This window comes from Vicugna pacos, chromosome 13, assembly GCF_048564905.1.
Source record: "Vicugna pacos chromosome 13, VicPac4, whole genome shotgun sequence".
NCBI classification, from domain to species: domain Eukaryota; kingdom Metazoa; phylum Chordata; class Mammalia; order Artiodactyla; family Camelidae; genus Vicugna; species Vicugna pacos.
This window is the reverse complement of record NC_132999.1, coordinates 56,929,955-56,948,284: the sequence shown is the minus strand read 5'-3', so window position 1 is coordinate 56,948,284 and position 18,330 is coordinate 56,929,955. Positions and strand designations below refer to the sequence as shown.

Below are 18,330 nucleotides of genomic sequence, written 5' to 3'. Positions count from 1 at the left end.
CCAGAATCCTTACAATGCCTGCAGGGGCTCTGTGTGCCTCCGCCTTCACCTCCCCACCCCCGCCCCCACCCATCAGCCCCGAACCACTCCAACCTCCGTGTTCCTTGAGTTCACCGTGCTGTCGCCCATTCCCTGAACATCTTCATGGCTTCTCCTTGCACTGCCATTCCTTTAGGTCTTGACTCAAACACCACCTCAGGAAGGCTTTCTCTGACTCCTTTAAAATCGAAGCCAAACCCCTCCTTGGTCACCTCCCTTCATTCTTCTTCCTTACCGCAGACACTACCCAACAAACTCCACATTTCACTTCTGTATCTTCCTAACTTCCATCCCATTGAAACGGAAGTTCCATGAGAGTAGGGATTTATGTCTCCTTTTCACAGTATCTCCCAGTGCCTAGAACTTTGCTGGTATATAGCAGGCCCTCAGATACATTTTTAATTAATAAATCCATGAACACCATTATGCTGCCTCAGTTTCTCATCTCACAGGACCTAAAGAGCTGTACCATAAGTGAAGTGACAAACTGCCTAAAACCCAGCCAGGTTCCTGAGGTCAGTTTGCAGGTTTAGGGATTCTAGCCCAGGATGACTGCTGACCTTGAGTTTACTGTGGATTTTAAAACATGGCATTCTGAGGTTAGTAAGTCTGCAGGCTTCCATGTGAAGTAGTACTTTTTATTATACCAGCACCTAAGACTAATTTGGGACATCAGCAAATAGCTCCTTCTCTACCAATGGTCATACAGACTTCGGCCATAATTCCTCATCCACTATCTTCTTAGAATAGAAAAGGCCCAAATCAGATGTAAAGAGAAGCAGCCTTACATTTGGCTCTAGTTCTCTTTCTGTGCTTTTACTTCTACGGCCAGCTAAAACATTTTCTGCACCCCTATTAAAATTAAACAAGGGGAAGGTAGAGCATGTGCTTAGCATGCAGGAGGTTCTGGGGTTCAATCCCCAGTACCTCCATTAAATGAAGTAAATAAATCTAATTACCTCCCCCCAGAAAAAGAAAGCTTGGCAGCTGAGAGTGGAATAAAGAGAGATTAAAAAAAAACTAACCAGAACATGGATGGGAGTAAAGATTATCATACTAAATGAAGTAAGTCAGACAGAGGACAAATATCATATATCACTTACATGTGGAATCTAAAAATAATAATACAAATGAATTTACGAAACAAATAGACTCACAGACATAGAAAACCAACTTACCGTTATTAAAGGGGAAAGAGAGCGGAGGGATAAGTGAGGAATTTGGAATATTAACAGATACACACTACTATATACAAAATAAACAAAGAGCTACGGTAGAGCACAGGGAACTATATTCAGTACCTTGCAATAACCTAAAATGGAAAAGAATCTGAAAAAGGATATCTCTATATATAACTGAATCACTTTGCTGTACACCTGAAACATTGTAAATCAACTGTACTTCAATTAAAAAAAACTAGAAGATAGACATCAGCTCTAAAGTCACACCGTTCACTTTCAAGGTGGCTGTCCCCCTCCCACATATGTACAAACAATAGTAGAGTATGGAACGTCATCAGAGGCAAACATTTCACAAATTTGTATTTTGTTTCTGTCTTCAACATTTTTGACCCTGTGCTAATATATTCAGTACATGAAAACACACTACTGTGTTGAAAGTTTTTTTTAGGAAATTTTGACAGTATTTTTTTGTACAAAACTTTTTTAAAACAAAATTGTTAATTTCAATAAACACTGAAGATACTCAGTAAACACTGGGTATCATGTGCCAGACACTGAACTGGTGCTGTGAATACAGCTTTGCATGAACTGAGCAAAGGTGTAGATTCCCACGGAGCTTCCATGCTAGCAGTCTCTCTGAAGAGTGACAACAGACAAGAAAATGCAGGTAGTAATGCATTCTACAATGAAAATTAAGTAGGTTCGCGTGGCTTAAGGGATTAGAGGCTATGGAATGTGGAGCAATCAAGGAGGAAGGTTTCCTGAGAAGCTACCATTTAAACAGAAACCCAGCTGACAAGAAGGGTCCTGCCAGGTGAGGCTTCCGGAAGTGTTATGTTGGGCTAGGCTGAGGGAACAAAGAAGCCAAAAATTTCAATAATTTACTACAAAGTCTTCATCTTGCCTTTGTTTTTGGTCCAAGACAAGTGTTCCTGGTTGGTAGGCAGCTCTCCTCCAGGCAGTATTCAGGAAACCAGGCTCTTCACATCTTATAAGTCTGACATTCCCTTTGCTTCATCCTGTCCGGGGGGTGAAGAACCAGCATGCAGGCTCAGCTTCTGCAGCCCAGAAGTGGACGGCTGTATTTCTGTTCACATTCCATCGGAGAGCACCTGATAACACAGCCATGCCCACTGCAAAGGAGGCTGGGGAATACAGTCTGGCACTGCCTGGCTACAGTGCTGTCCCTGTGGAGAGAACAGATTCCGGTGAACAGCTAGAGGCCTCTGTCACACTGGGGAAGAGCTTTCCCAGCAAAGGCCCTCAGAGGCACACACACAAGCTTGTTTGAGAAACAGAAGGTTTTAGGGGTGCTGGCACACACCAGTGGACAGATTAGGTGATGAGTCAGGGAGAGAGGCTGAATCAGATCTGCTGTGGCCTTGGAGGCCGGAGAAGAGGATGGACGTCATTCCAAATGCCATGACAGGAAGCTGAGGCTTTTACGTGGGGAGATTGAAAGGTATCCCAGTTTTCACCAACCCATCTTGCTGACTGGCCAGGAACGAGGAAAAGAACTAGACGTTCAACATTTTCAAATAAGATCGCCTGATTAGCGCTGCCTTGTTTTGGTTTACCCAGGCCTAGGGCTGCACTGAGTCTGCACTTGCAGGTGCCGGGGTTAAGGTGTGGGAACCTGGACCCCTGCTGTTACATACCATCAGCCCCTCCTGTCTCCTCTTCTCAGATGGAGATCAGCTTCACAAGCCTGATGGCCAAGGAAATACTTACTCCCTCCTCTGGAAATATACTATATTTGCCTCGAGTTGGGGGGAAGGAAGGAACCGACCTCCACTTTTTTTTTCTTCTTTTTTTTTTTAACAGTCTTGTCCAATTACCTCTTAAGGATGTGGCAGGAAGAAGCTGTCAGAGTTTTTTTTTTTTTTCCCCAATCTTTTTCCTCTTGAGGCAGTACACATTTTTAGAAAGAAAAGTAAAGGAGACACTGGGTGGGCCAGGTCCGTGGTATCTCCATGATCTTGCCTTCCTTCCCAACTTCTTCCCTCATCGGAGGAAGGTCAGCAGTAAGAGACTTAGGTGAGGACAGTATTTAAAAAAAAATTTTCCTGAGTCACTGATTTGGAAATTAAGACAGATTTGCCTAAGGCCCTACAGTGACTCAATCGAGGCTTTTGACTCTTGATGCCTCAGAGTCGCATGCATTTTCCACGTGATCAGCAAAGTCTTGTGCAATAAATGAATACGTTTCGATTTTGAGCTTAAAAGACTCCCAATAACAGGATTAATAGGCACCTTGTTTTTTGTTTTTGTTTTTTCTTTTTTCTTTGCCATGTTTTTAACAGGCAAGGATGGATTCCATATTTGAGCTCTGAGCAAGGGGCAATTATCTGCACATGAACATGTACACTGGGCCCCCTCCCCTTCCCTGCAAGAAGCCTTTCAAGACTAAAATGTCCCTCACTTCTCCCACCCACTCACATACCTATGCAAACTTTGGGAATTTGGTCGGCAGTGAGACTGTAAATTCCTCCTGAATGTTTAAAAAGTTGGACCTGACCATTGCCCAATGTGTGAAGATAGAAACAATATGGCAGAAATGCCACCACCTTGCATCACAGGTATACAGCCAAGTGATAATAACACCTGTTGAAGCTGTCATGTGCCCAAATCACAAGTAGCCATTTATTGGAAGGTGGTGCCCAACAGAAGATGCTGCCCAGATGATGGCTTGCTATTAACAGCAGGGAGGAATCGTGAAGCTAGTTCATTCCACCTTGGGCTGAATGGATTCTCAACAGCTGGAGTTGCATCAGACAAGTTGGGGCCTGGAGGCACCCTGCTCTGGGTGGAGTGGGAAGGGAGTGCTCCAAAGCTATTAGACTGGTCATTCAAGCCAGCTTTCCTCCTGCTTGTCACAAACACCTTTGGACACTAGGCTATTTCTTTCCTCTTTCAAAGGAGTGTGTCGTCTGCGATCAACCTTTTCTCTACCTGTCCAATGACTGCAGCCTCAATGCCCACCTGTCATTCTGCCCTCTTTCTGGCTCCACAGAGGCAGTTATCCCCTGTTTTCCTGAACTCAGTACTATTAAGAACATACCCTGGTTTTAGAGATTTTGCTTCTTTTCCTGAAGAGTTAGACCACGCCCCTATTGAGTCACCTCCTAGAATATTATGAAGAAAGGTAAAGGCATCCTTGGCCCAGAAAAGGGTACACATGGTTTCTGGGCTCCACTATTTGCTATATGATTTTAGGCAAATTACCCTTATCCCTCATTTTTTTTTTTCATCTGTACAAGAACTGTTGTTTGAGGATGCACGAGACGAATGTATGTAAGTTAGTTCAACTCACAGTTGGTATTCAGCACTTACCATTTTTGGTCATAGCCTTCAGTCCTGGGGTGGGAAGAGAATGCAGCCATGTTTCTGTAGTAGTTGTTCTCCTTTTCCTGACACATAATTTTGCCCCTTATCCAGTCACATAAAAACAAAAAATAGCTACCACCGTCTTTGGTCTCTCCTGGGGAAACTGAGGGGCGGGGAGGTAACTTCTTGATGTGTACAGGGTGGGATCCATCTTGGATAATCTGCTCGATCACTGTTTCAGATCCATGCTGGGGTGACTAGGTCTGGGAGGCTAAGGGTGGGGTAGCCTGAGCAGAGAAGAGAGAAAACTGGGGAGCTGCAGCTGAGAATTGGGGTATCTTGAGAATAAAAAGGGTGACAATCATTTCACAATATACACGTATGTCGAATCACTATGTCGAAACTAATATAATGTTATACATCAACTATATCTCAACTTTTAAAAAGAAGGAAAAAAAACAATGACAATATATTGACATTAAAAAAAGAATTAAAAGGAGGAACTAATGTATGTATCAGGAATATAATTATCTGGGGACCTAGTGAGTAAGTGAGCCAGGTAGGCTTCAAAACATGGTGAATTTGGGGAGGGCAGTGTTGGGGGATAAGGAGAATTGTTCGGTGGGTTTCTGGGCGGAGGCAATGGGGCCCTCGGGGTATGTGGACCAGCTGAAGAAGCGGGATGAGGGTGAGTTGGCGGCGGCTTCGGAACCGAAGGGGAAGCGAAGAGGGCGTGTTTTGGAGATGGGGAGGGGCTCCAAGGAGCCGAAGTGGCCTGGAAGTTTAGGACTGGGCGGCGAGGCTGGGTCTCTGGGCTGAGAGCCGGGGTCTGAGCACTGAGGGGTCTCGGGGCTAAGGAGGGGGGGCTACAGGCGGAGTCTGGGCCGAGGGGGTCTCCGGCTGGCGGGGGCGGGGTCTCCAGATGCCCGGGGTCTGAGGGGGCCTCCGGGATCCCCGGCCGCAGGCGGGCTCCAGGGTCTCCGAGAAGGGCCGAGGGACCCGGGCCTGTGGGCTGAGGGGGTCTGGGCCCGAGAGGGGCCTCCGGGGCCCCGGCTCCGCGGGCGCGGCGCGGCGTCCCCGCCCGACCGCCGGCCTTGGCGCCGCCCCGCCTGACATCAGTTCCTGCCGCCGCCGCCGCCGCCGCCGCGCAGAGCCCCGCGGCCTCCTTCCCCGCCGGCCGCGCTCCGGAACCGCCGGGCCGGGCGGAGCGAGGGGCCGGGCGAGGCGAGGGCCGGGCGGCGGGCGCCGGGCCCCGCGGCCGGCACGACGGAGCCCCCGCACGGCCGGCGGCAGCGGTTGGCGGCGGCCCCGGGGCCCCGGCGCGGGAAGCGGCGGCGGCGGGGCGGCGGCGGCGGCGGCGCCATGGAGCCACGGGAGGTGAAGGACCGGATCCTGGAGAACATCTCGCTGTCGGTGAAGAAGGTGAGCGCGGCCTGCCCACCCCCCACCCCCGGCCCGGGCCTCGAGCCCAGCCCGGCCGGCCCAGCCCGACCCCCTGCCCTCACCCAGCACCCACTCCTTCCCCAGGGTTGCTCTCCCGGGCCGGGGGGGTCCCTCCTGTCGCCGGGTCTCGGGACCCCGCCCTTGCCCTCCGCGCCCCCGGGGACCAGGAGCCGCCGGGAACCCCGGGCCGATGGAGGGGAAGCGGGGCGGCTCACGTGAGTGCCGCTGCCTCCAAGCTATTTTTAAAGAACAAAGTTGAGGTCAGCATCCTGGGAGCTTCCACAAGCCAGGCCCCGGGGCCCTGCGTCACTTAGAGGGGCTGCCACCTGCCAGGATAAACCATCGCCCCCCAAACCCCCGCCACTCTGAGGGGAGCCGCAGAAAAGCCCCCCTGCAGAGCGTGCAGCGCATCCCTGGGCGGCATCACTGCATCCTGGATCTCCCCTGTGCTTGCGTCTCCGCGAGTTGACAGTCAGGGTGCAGGCCTGTGATAAGCAGCTTCCAGCCTTCTCAGTTCTGATTGACATTGCTTTTGGCCCTGGGAAGTTCCTTGAATAATCTTGTCCAAGGATGGCGGTTTTGAAGAGACTTATTTCAGAACATTGATTGAGACCCTAAAGTACCTGGGGACTGCATTTTGGACAGTGACCTGTGACTTGGTGACACCACAATGTGTGGGGCTCCCTGCAGTAGAAATCAGTGCCCCAGTTCCAGGTAGAGAAGAAATATGACCTGTAAGGGTATGTAACTGTATGTGTGAGGAAATCAGCTTGTTTGAGAAAGGGTCCCGTGCCAGAAGGTATTCACATTCACTTAAAACCAAACCAGAAGTGACAGACATTTGAGGAATACTGCTGGATTGTTTTCCCAATTTGAATTCCTGGTTCACCTGATAGTCTCAGAAACTGGGGTTGGTGGGAGGTTCATCAGATTAATTTAACTCAACAAACCAAAATGAAGAGAATTGATTAAATCAACCATTGTATTTCGATGATCGTGTCTCCCCGCTCCCCCCCCCACTTAAATTCCTCAAAAGCAACATAGGCAAGCAATTTTACCTTTCATAAAGATTAGTGTGGCTTAAGAAAGAAAAGTAGATTCAAAATGCTTTTACTAAAACGTTTCTCTAAAAGCACAACTAAAAATGACATTGTGGACATGCAGCAAAAGTTCTGTTTATTTAGTTTTCCTGAGCTTTGCTAATGCAATGCTGTATTGTTTTTGCTTACTCAAGGGGTGTAGGATGAGCAAATATTTCATTTAAAAGCAATACATCTTTGGTAATGGAAGAGAAAGGAAGACTGCTGACCTTTCTAATCTAATCTGGGCTGATTATGGCTTCAGGTGGGCAATGCATTTTGTCTTTGAATTCCAATGTATAAGTAAATGGGGAAAGTCTGAGTAGAAAGGGAGTAGACATGGGTAGTCTGTCATGTGTGTAAGCACGGGTCTTTTGAGTGCAGCGATCCACTCTGTAAATCAGGCTGCCATTGATGAAGGAGTTGGATGTGCTTGACGAGACTCTTATCATTGTATGCATTTGGACAGCATGTTTTATTGAGCTGTAATGTATGCCAGAAGATATAAGTCACGTACTAGAAACTGGAAACCCATCCCTGGGTGCATCACAACCAAAGGCATGACTAGCATTGTGGTTAAGAACATGGATCCTGGAGTTTGGCTGCCTGGGTTGCATCCCTGCCCTGCCAATGAATAACCCTGTAACCTTGAATAGATTCCTTACTCTCCATGCCTCAGTTTTCTTTTCTGTAAAGCAGGGATGAAATTAGGGTTGTTGTGAAGATTTAATGAGAGTATGTATGTAGAGTGTTCAGCATGATGCTTGACCCAATCTTAATAAGTTGTCACAGGCTGGGTGGCTTGTAAACAATATAAATTTGTCACAGTTCTGAAGGCTGGAATGCTGAAAACATTGACTCCCAGCATGGTTGGGTTCTGGTGAGGCCCTTCTTCCAGGCTGCAGACTGCTGACTTCTCCCTGTGTCCTCACATGGGAGAAGGGGGTGAGGGAGCTCTCCTGGGTCTCTTTTTTAAGGGCACTAATCCCATTCATAAGGACACCACCCTCATGACCTAATTACCTCCCAAAGGCCCCACCTCCTAATGTCATCACATTGGTGGGGGTAGGGGGGTTAGGATTTCAACATACGAATCTGGGGAGGACACAAACATTGGGTCTGTTGAGTAAGTGGTCACTTTTTCTGTTTGTTTGTGGTAGAGCCGATTCTTCACTTTTACAAGGTCTGAAGATGGCTTAAGGCCTCACCACCTAAACGTTGTTGTATACCATTTGGACTCATCAGCCACCTCCTTTGTATATTGTGTTTCAGAGAACTGTTTGTTTTATGATTTTCACATCATGAAGGGCATTTCGTTTTCCAAATCAGAGTATCTGCTTCCAATAGGAGTCAGTTAGCTGGGCTACAGTAGTAGGCTTTGAGGGCCAGCATTCGTGGGGTCAGGTTTATCCTTGAATACCAGTCTCACTGAAATTTGTAAGAGTTCCTTCACCTTTTTCTTCCATCCTACCACTAATAAATGGTCAAACTGATCCTTTTATAAGGATGTTGCATGAAGAAAATGAGATATGGATTTCTGCATAAAAAGATCCATGTTATCAGCAATGTTTGCAAAGAATATTTTAGAAATTTTTTTCTTCTTGAAGTATAGTTGATTTACAGTGTTAGATTAGAATTCTTTATTGAAATAGAATATACCTACAGAAAATAGAATGTACCGACCTTCGTAAGTATACAGCTGAATGAACTCTCACAAAGTGAGCACAGCCGCACATCCAGTACCCGGAGTGAGAAATGAACACATCCATGATCCCAGAAGCGCCCCCTTGTTCCCCTCCCGGAAACTGTACCCCCGAGTGCAACCACTCTCCCTCAGCACCGTCGCAGAGTTCAGCTATTTTCAGACCTAGACTTCGTGATGCTGAACGTGCTGTAACACCAGAGAGGTGCAGCAGCTGATCCAAGGAACCTGGTTGTGCTATGAAGGCAGGATTCCTGGGGGTTAGAGAAAATCAGAGGGGTAATAGTTAGCACAGTTAAATGGAAATGTTAATAATGAAAAGCCAGTTCCATCTGTTCTGGAAAAGGAGCGAGTGTTGGAAACATCCCAGGTGCAGATAATAAAGCTTGTGGTTGCTGATTTGTTAATAGGTGAAGAGAGACATCCAAGCCAAAGAGAGTGTTGGCATTTTAAATTGGCATGTGTTTCTACTAAATAACATCTCCCCTACTGGCGGGAAGGCAGTGGTTTTCATGAGTTTTGATTTTGAGGAGCGTGTCTGTTGTGTACACTTGCAGTATGAGCAAAGCCTCTGTGCTGTAGAAGGCAGCCTCTCCCCTCCAACAATTCATTTATTGGTTGGAGGAAGAATTAAATCACTAGGGAAGGAAGAGCCCTTAGAAAAGGTGGGCTTAACTGAGTCTTAACAAATCGGTTGAATTCAGAGAAAGAGAAGAAGCGGGCATTTAAGATGGAAGGAACAGCCTCAAACACCCCCAGGGCAGTGGAGACTTCCGAGGACAGCGAGGAGACAGACCAGCCTCAAGAGTGCTGGGGGTTCTGCTAGGTGTGGCTGATGGTGCCCCCCATGGAAGCTTTACAGCATGGGAGACACAAGTGCAGGCTTCAGAGGTGCACAGACCCGGCTCTGGCCTGGAATTTGGGGTTTGTCACTGACCGTGTTGACCCTGGCAAATTACTGGACCTCAATTGACCTCAGCAGTTAGACCCTACTCACAGTTGTAACCAGAATTAAATTACAGGAGATAATAGACTCAAAGCACTGAGCACAATATCTCATGCATAACAAAGCCTGAAGAAGGTTGTAGCTACCTTGGCCCTTGCGAGAGTCCGTGTGAAGCCCGTGGTTTTCTCTTGGGCGGTTTTCAAAGTCTCAACACTACACTTCTCTGTTTCTTCAAGCTCAGGGTTTGTCAGACTTTTTCTTCAAAGGTCAGATGGTAGATGTTTTCCGCCCATGTGGTCTTTGTCGAAACTCTCCAGTTCTGCTCTTACAGCTCAGAAGCAACCACGGACAATCCATGCACATATGAGCGTGTCTCTATACCAGTAAACCTTTGTTTATGTAAACAGGCAGCAGGCTGGATCTGGCCTGGAGCTACTTTGTATTCACACACACAAAAGTCCTCCCCACCAGAGGCCAGGGATGCTTTCAGAGAAACTGGTGTGGTGGCTGGTCCCATAGTTAACAAAATCTCTATTGTAACTCGGTTTTTGCACTATGTCAAGCTTGTGGAATAAATATGGACACTTGTAAATACCCTATATGCCCACGCATCTTGTTTTTCAAAAACATTTACTAATCACCTACCTTATGTCCCCCTGCCCTAGACCCTGAAAGGGTTGTAGTGAGCAAGGCAGATAAGATCTCTGGAGTGGATATTCCACTAGGAGGAGAGAGCCAGCAGTTAGCAGACAAACCAATACAAAGACACGGAGGTTGTGATGAGTCCTGAGGGCTTCAGTCAGGATCCTGTGGGCTGGCTGGGAGTTTGCTGCCGGCCAGGTGGTCAGGGAAGACCCATCTAAAGAGGTGGATGGCCTTGCTTCCAGCGAGGGACACTGACTCGGATAAGAGAGTGAGACGATGGTCTAAGAAAATGAGTAGTTGTTTTAAAGAATACACAAGTAGCTCGGAAGTATTTAAAATAAATAGTAGGTGGGCCTGTCCTCCATCTCCTCAGCCCCAATTTGGATCCCCTTAAACGGGACGAATAAATGGATTTGAGTAAAGTCACCATCCTTCAGGGAATGTTCCCAGGTCAGGTTGTGACAGCCTTCTCTCACAGAGGACAAGCCAGGTCCCCACCGCACGCCCTGCGTTGGGCGGGGGTCCCCGAGCAGGGGTCCCCAGTCGGGGTCTGCTGGTTTGGGAGCTGCAGCTGTCCGGCCTCGCCTGTCAGTGCAGCTGGAGAGGCTGGCTCGGCAGGTGGACTTTTCCACCACTATTCCACTCCTCCAGAGAGGTTAGATCTGCCAGAACATTAAAAATGAGCTAGGGCAGCTCATTCCCAGAGAGGGCCCGGTAGTTAAAGGTATGCGGGGATCACATCGACCATTTGGTTTCAATCAATAGTTTTGTTCTCTTGGCTTCATGGAGAAACTCTTAAGAGTTTTAAAATCTTAAGCGTTCTGAAAATCCCTAATGACCCCAGTCACCTGGGCAAAGATCTCAAGAAAATAATAAATACACACACTTTATAAACCGAAGTGCTGAGGGCTGGGGGGCTCTCCTTGTTCCACTCCCAGGCCCCGTGTCTTGATGTCGGCAGGAGCTATTTCTGTGCCCCTTTCTCCTTTCACAGAGCAGAGGCTACCTGGTCTGGGATGTGGGGCGCCAAGAGGCCCGGGGGGGAACCATACAAGAGCACCTGACCCCATGAGTGCCCCACCCAGGCCCAGCATGAGATGCTGGTGAAGTGGGAACTACTTTTTCTGAGCCCCGCCTATTCAGTTTTTTTGTTGTTGTTTTTTGCGGGGCTGGGGTGGGGAAGGAGGTAGTTTGGTTTATTTATTTTGAGAGGAGGTACTGGGGATTGAACCCAGGATCTCCTGCATGCTAAGCACGCCCTCTATCATTTGAGCTATACCTTCCCCCATTCAGTTTTAATGTAGTTCTCCTTTTACAAGATGCTTCTCCAGCGTTAGGGCTCTGTTTGCAGCCTCGTGACATTGTGATCCTTTCTGCCCCATCACAGAGCACCCTGGGCCCTCGCTTTCTCTGGGCCTTGGCTCTGGCATTAGGCTCATCCAGATCAAAAGGCCCTGTTTGATGACTGGAGGCCAGGCAGAAACAGGTCTCCATCCAGCAGCGGCAGGCCTCCGTTCAGTTGGAGGGGCTCCGGCCATCTTTCTGTAGTCACAATTGACACTCCAGAGTGTCAGATGGAGCAGTGGCGATTCCTGGGGCTCCCCCTCAAAACTTATCCAGCTGGAGCCCATTGTGAAAAGAAATTCCCCTCAAAATTGAAAGCCTACTGCTAACAGACAAAAATGACAGGTCTGAAAGCAAATGTTGAGTGAGGGCTGGAGTGGGCAAGATGTGTTCCAGTGTGGAAAGAAAGGAGCCGGTATTCGGGACGCGAGCAACGTGGGAGGAGGAGGTTGCGTTGGCAGGTGCCGGGGCTCCTGAGTGGGTCATTCTCCCCCCTCGAGTGTTCAGCGCTCATCTTGGCCGTCAGAATTCACCACCGCGGGGAGAAGAGTCAGGTGCCGCTGAGGCTGGGGTCCCCTCACCTCCAAGGACAGCAGTGGGGCTTTCCCCTCTTAACATAAAAAGCTCTCCCGGGTGACCTCACTGCTGATGGAGCAGACTTCTCAGCCGGGGACCTGGGACCCCGCAGTGCAGGGAGGCGGAGTGAGCCACTCTGGGCCCAGAGCTGTCCTCCTCGGGGTCTACACCAGCCAGCAGGGCTGGCTGGTTTGGGTGAGTGCTCCTTTCCAGCCCTCTCCTCCCCCTCATTGCTGCTTGCTTACTGTGTGGACGTCCTCAAACTTCTGTTTGAGGCAGGAGAATAAGGACAATTTCTGGGAGAGCCCGTTTGGCTGGAGCTGAAAGTTAGGTCACTGACTTGTTGGTTATTGTAACCACCCAGGGTGCTGAGAGCTTCTCCTCTGTCTTCCTAGCAGAGCAGCTGGCCCCGCCACACAGACATTCTCCTGCCTTAGGTATTTGTAATTCATCTTTTTTTCCTTTTGCTTCTAAGTATGTACAAACAGTACAGAAATACATAAGGAGGAAAATATTCGTTTCCTGTAGTCTCCCCTCCTCCCTGAATAACTGTACTTAAGAGTTGGAACCAAAAGACTCTAAGAATCCCAGTAACATGTAAGAACAAGGAAGGGACTAACATAGATTTGAAATCCACAGAAGTTGCCAAACTCAATTTTTGTGAGTAATCAGCCTCTGTTCACGGTTTCACCCTAAGTTCTTTATTTTTGGTGTTGCAGACTACTGAGGCATGAAGCGTCTAGACACACTGATGGGAAGCGGAGTGATCATGATACCAGAGCCATCCTTCTCTTAGTGCATTCAGCACCTGCTGTTTACACACGTTTCGTCAGTCAGGCTCACAAGAGACCTGCAGGATAGATCATGACCCCTATTTAATATATGAGGGGCGTGAGGTTTAGGGAAGTAACTTGCCCAAGAGTATAATGTTCAGAAGGGGCAGAGCTGGACCTGAACCATATTTCTGGCTCTTGCTCTTTTTATTTCTCTGAGCCTTTTCCATCTCCATCATGCCTGTCTTGAAATTATTAAAGATAATCCATCCCTGCAAGGTCAATCCCCACAAGGTCCCCTACAAGGTCAGTCTGTGGGCCAGTCCTCTATAAATCCACCTGTTCATTTAACAAATATTTGTTGAGTGACTCCGTTGTGCTAAGCAGTCTTCTGGTCACTGGGAATCAGCAGTGGACAGGGCCCACCAAGCCCCTGCCCCTTCAGGGCTTACACTCTAGAAGGGGAGACAGACACTGAACAGATCACAGTGGCTCAGGTGTGTGCCCTCCCTAATGCCCTTTGATAACCGTTATGAATTTATAATCCATGAAGTTCCTGGCATGCTTCCTAACCCTGTATTTACATCTCCGAAGTCTCTGACCGTATTACACAGGGCTTAGAAAGAGGCAAGGGTGCCCTCCGAACCTAAGGTCATGATTTAGACAGTGACTCGATGACCATTTTCCTTAGCAACGATATGGTTGTCTGGGTGGGGGAAGTATTCATGAGGTCATGTTGCAGGTACGGCAGAGGAAAAGGGAAGCGAAAGATGAACACAGAACCAGCGAAGGCTCCTGGGCTTTGAAAGACTGATTGAAAAGAGGCTTTGAAAAACTCCCTTCCTCCCCCAGCCGATGCCACACACAGCACTGGATGTGAGCTCAGAAAGCAGCAGGGTTTCTGCCAGCTCCAGCTTCCATCGCGGTTTGAGTGTGGAGTAGAATCATGTGCGTCATGTTCTTTTAGGCCGTTGGTTGGTTCCTAGGCCTCTAATGTTTGTCTAGGAACCTCCTGGGAGAGCCTCTGACCATTTTCCCCTCCACTCAGAAAGGAGTCCTTGGTCCTGCATCAGAGGTCAACCCTGTGCTGAGTTCAGAGGCAGAACAACCATCGTTCCTTGGGGTTGGGGCGCTCCCTGCCAGGAGGGAGGAGCCTTTAACTGCTTTTGGAAACCATATTCTGTCAAATTACCCAAGAGATCTGTGTCCAGCTAGGCCAGTCCCTTCCTGCTATCATTGTTCCAACGCCCCCAAGGAAAGCACAAAGAAATGAAATCCATGGGTAATTCAAGTGCCTGCTTTTTTCAGCTTTCCCCCACCCCCACATATCTTTCAACAGAGCAGCCAATAAAGCCGAGAGCCTGCCAACTCCAGCAAAGGGGCTAATGAGCAGTGATTGGAAAGTGAGAAAGAAAGCTGTATAATTGGATGTGTTTAATGGCAAGTGAATGGTTAAGAAGCATTGATTTCATTCAGCTTGCTTAAGGAACAGGGCAGACCCACGATACACAAACAGTATACCCTTTATGGCGACCTCTGTGCGGGGCTGCCAGTCAGTCCCAGGATGCCACCCAGACTGGGCTCAAGCCCCTCCCAAGCGGGGACGTTGGCTGAAGGACAGTGTTTTTCGTGCCCACTGAGAAGTCAGGCTCGTCATTTCTGAAGCACAGGATCTCTGATTGGTTCCTGTGCGGGGGTGATGTCTGAGGTCTGTCGCCCTGTAACCTGCTGTAACCATTCTCCAGGCTAAGGTGGGGTGGGATCTCAGGTTAGGGATTTTTAAATTAGGAGAATGAGTCAGAAGCATTGCAGTTGCTGGTGCTGGTGGAGCAGTGGATACCAGTGGGCGGAAGCCTCTGTTGACACTGTCATGTTGTCTAGAACAAAGTGTCTGGGACACTCCTGACACTGTCCTCCCAGCTTCCAATCAACAGGACCCTGGGAATGGCCCAAGGCCCCCACTGCTCTACCCGCCTCAGCAAGACGCTGGGATGAGCACTTCCCAGATGGTCACAGCAGGTGCCCCTCATGCCCAGGGCGGGTGGAAGCAGAAGGGGCTCCAGGAATCGCTACCTCTGTGGCGTCTGAACACACCTGGGTGCAGAAGGACCACTGGACAAAGCCAGGAGGTGCGGGAAGCATCTTCACCTCCCTGACCCCAGTCTCCCTGCCTGCAGGATGAGGGTTCTGGCTGAGTGATTCTTTTTCTGATTTTCAACACATTTAGTAGTTAAAGGTCCATTCACCAATAGCCTCTCTCTTGCTCACTCTGATTCTCCCCACCCCCAACCTCCTGAATGAGAGGCTCCAGGAAACTCTGTTTTGTAACCAGGGGATTTCTCAGGGTTCTTCTGCCCTTAGATTCTGAAATTCTTCATCCTGGCCAGCACCCAGCCTTATTTTCAATTCCAATGGAGAGTCTCTCCAGAAATGCTGTTGGCAGTGGCTTTCTGTTCCTTGGATGGTGTAAAACAGGCATTATTGTTTTTAAGAAGCTTTTCTGAGACTGAGAAGACCTCAGCCTGCCTGCCTTATTTGTGTATTTCTTTATTTGTTTACATTTATCTTTGAGGGGTTGGATGATGAGCACTGGCCTTCTCTTCAAATTCTTGAGAGGCTGTGCCTGAGGCCAGCACACACTGCTGGTGCAGGATCAGGGCGGGGAAGTTGTTTTGGTGGCCACACCACCCCTTCTCCGGCCATCTCTGCCCTGGACGAGCCCTGCTAGGGTCCCTCTTCCTGGGGGCATCCAGGCTTCCAGGTCTGGGGACATCTTGGCCCCGAAGGCAATAAATGGTGTCACACAGCTGGACCTCTGCCTGTCCTCGGAGAGTCTGCCTCGGAGAGAAGGGTGGGTGTCTGTGAGGACCACTGGCAGGGCCGACAGAGCTGTCTCACTTCCGGCTGACTCCTCCCTCGCCCTCGGTGCACCTGCAGGTGCAGCAATGAGAGGCAGCCAGAGATGAGTTGTCCAGCGGGTCCTGCAGCTCAGGGTGGCTCTGAGTTTGAGTTGAGCTCATATGACTGGGGCCATCATTGATTTAATTTGTAAAAGAGGCACTTGGAGGTCAGGAGGCAGTCCACCTTGCCTTCAGTGGAGGTCTCTTCTGCTTCTGGATTTCTCCTTCCTAGACCTGGACTGAGGAGGCTGTTCTAAACATTCTGTCCTCTAAACACATCTGGTCTCCCTGGAGCCAACAGGGTGGCTGCTGTGGCCTGGCGACTTCCTCCCCGGGCAGCGGGAGAGTCTCCTGTGTTAGAAGTCTGTGCCCTCTGTGTGCCAAGCAGGAAGGAGCAGGCCCAGCAGCGAGCCCCGCGGTGATCGGGCAGTTCACACAACGCATCTGACAGGTCTGGGTCTGCCAGCCTTGCAGACTCTCCTGCCATTGTTGGGGCGGGGATTTTTATCCTGCTCTGTAAACATAGGAGTGGGGACCCCCCCCCCACGGCCCTCCCCCAAGTGCAGCCTGTGAGTAACTTAGCAGAGTGAGATTCCAGATCCCCCATCTGTTTGCTGGGCAGCATCACGGCCTCTTTGGTCTTGACTGACCAGGGAGAAGGAAAGGAGGGCACCTGTAACTGTCTTATTTTCAATCAGCCATTTATCATCTTTCACAGCTGCCTTTGAGTTACCTATTAGGGACCAACCTGGAAGGATTTCTTGGTACCAACTGTAGAACTAGAAATTGTTTTGTGGCTGTGTGTCTGTGAGAGACGAGACAGCAAGGGCCGGGCTGTGGCAGCTCAGAGCAGAGAGTGGGACTGACCCTAATTAAAATGCTCTGAGTCAGGCATTTCTTGGCTTGCTGGAGTGTGCCACCCACATGTCCCCACAGCCACAGGGTCTGGCACAGTCCCGTGACGGCCAGTCTTCCCAGAATGCCCAGTTGGGAGCACCAGCCTCCTGGCCACAAGAGTCTGGGGTGGACTGAGCCCAGCCCTTCCTGGCCCGGGTGCCTGAGCGAGCCTTGAGATTCAGGGGCAGGGACAGAAGAGCAGCTTAGCCATGGGGTGTGGTCTGGGAACATGACTTTGAGACCAGGCCTGAGCTAAAGGACTCCAGGGAAACCATGGCTTAAAAAAAAAGAAATTACTTTAAACTTTATTCTCTCTCTTCATTCTCAGCTGACCTTGCTTATTTTCAAATCTTCCAATGAGAATTTCTTCATCCTCTACCATCAAGCACACAGCCCACCTGGGCTCCCACCTGTGGCCACCTCTCCCCCGGGGAGCGGATCCCACCCCGTCTTTCCTGTTCAAGGACTTGGCTCCTTTACTCCACTCCCATTTTCTTGCCACCCTTTGGGCAGAAAAATCAAAGGATTTTTCTGAGTTGTTTGCTCTTCTTTTTTCCCTCCTTCCTTGCTTCCTTCCTCTTCCTCTTCTTTTCTCTCCCCTAACCAAAAATGGGCAGTCAGGTGTGCTGACGCCCCACACACGGCTCTTACCATCTCGTGGACTGCTTGTCAGCTCTACCACTAGCCTTCCATTATTTCAATGCAGATCCCAGACATTCATAAATTTTTCAGTAAGTGTGGCTCAGCGACGAGGATTCTCTTTGCACATAACCCAATACCACCCTTCCACCTTAAATGTAACAGCAATTTTTCCTGTATCATCAAACATCTACTGAGTTTTCAAGTTCTAATTGCCTCATCAATGTCAGTTTAAAAATGCCTCATTTGCTTGAAACAGGACCCAGACAAGCTCCGAGTCTCCGTGGCAGACCGCTGCCAGGCTTTCATCCCTACCTCCTCCCCCAGATTGCTTTCGTCAAGGTTCCCAGCCCCGCCCTATATGTGGGAACGTGACCCTGATGGACTGATCATTCCCTCCCTTTGCAGACTGTCTTCACTTGGCTCCTGGAACACACTCCCGATTTTCCACCTGCCTCACTGGCTGTGGCTTCTCAGCCTCCAGCAGTGGTCCTCAGCCCTGGCTGGGCATTGGAATTGTCTGGGAGTATTAAAAAGAAACTCTGGCTCCTGGGCCCCGCCTCCAGAGTTTCTGCTCAGGTTGACCTGTTGTGCCCAGGTCAACCTGATCAGGCCCTGTTGTGCAGATTTGGGGAGGACCCCAGTCTGACATTGGAGCGCCCTGGCTCAGTGTTCAGATACTCCTCTTTCTGCACTCCCGGGGTGATCTGATCCAATTCCACAGCTTTAAATACTGTCCACAGGCTGGTGGCCCTGACCTCTCTCTGAACTCCAGACCCATTTATACAGCTGTCTCCTTGACATCTCCACTTAGATATCTGATAGGTATTTTGAACTTA

General features: G+C 49.4%; 1 protein-coding gene and 1 long non-coding RNA gene across 4 annotated transcripts in view; one reads left to right on the top strand and one right to left on the bottom strand.

Moving 5' to 3' along the window:
- Window positions 1-1,554: 1,554 nt before the first annotated feature.
- LOC140700798 (uncharacterized) lies at window positions 1,555-5,612 on the bottom strand. Its single transcript, XR_012079489.1, has 2 exons — window positions 4,554-5,612; window positions 1,555-2,407 (listed from the first exon to the last, which is right to left on the bottom strand). It is a non-coding gene; the product is annotated as an uncharacterized lncRNA (long non-coding RNA).
- Window positions 5,613-5,692: 80 nt separating this feature from the next.
- The window catches only part of PLEKHM2 (pleckstrin homology and RUN domain containing M2), a 34,691-nt gene continuing 22,053 nt past the window's right edge, over window positions 5,693-18,330 (top strand). For 2 of the 3 annotated variants that reach the window (XM_072975331.1, XM_072975330.1), the window contains exon 1: window positions 5,693-5,969. In XM_072975331.1, the coding sequence (XP_072831432.1) occupies window positions 5,910-5,969 (60 nt within the window). In that variant the 5' untranslated portion in view covers window positions 5,693-5,909. The remainder of the gene's footprint in view (window positions 5,970-18,330) is intronic. The other variant, XR_012079488.1, reaches the window with a different exon arrangement.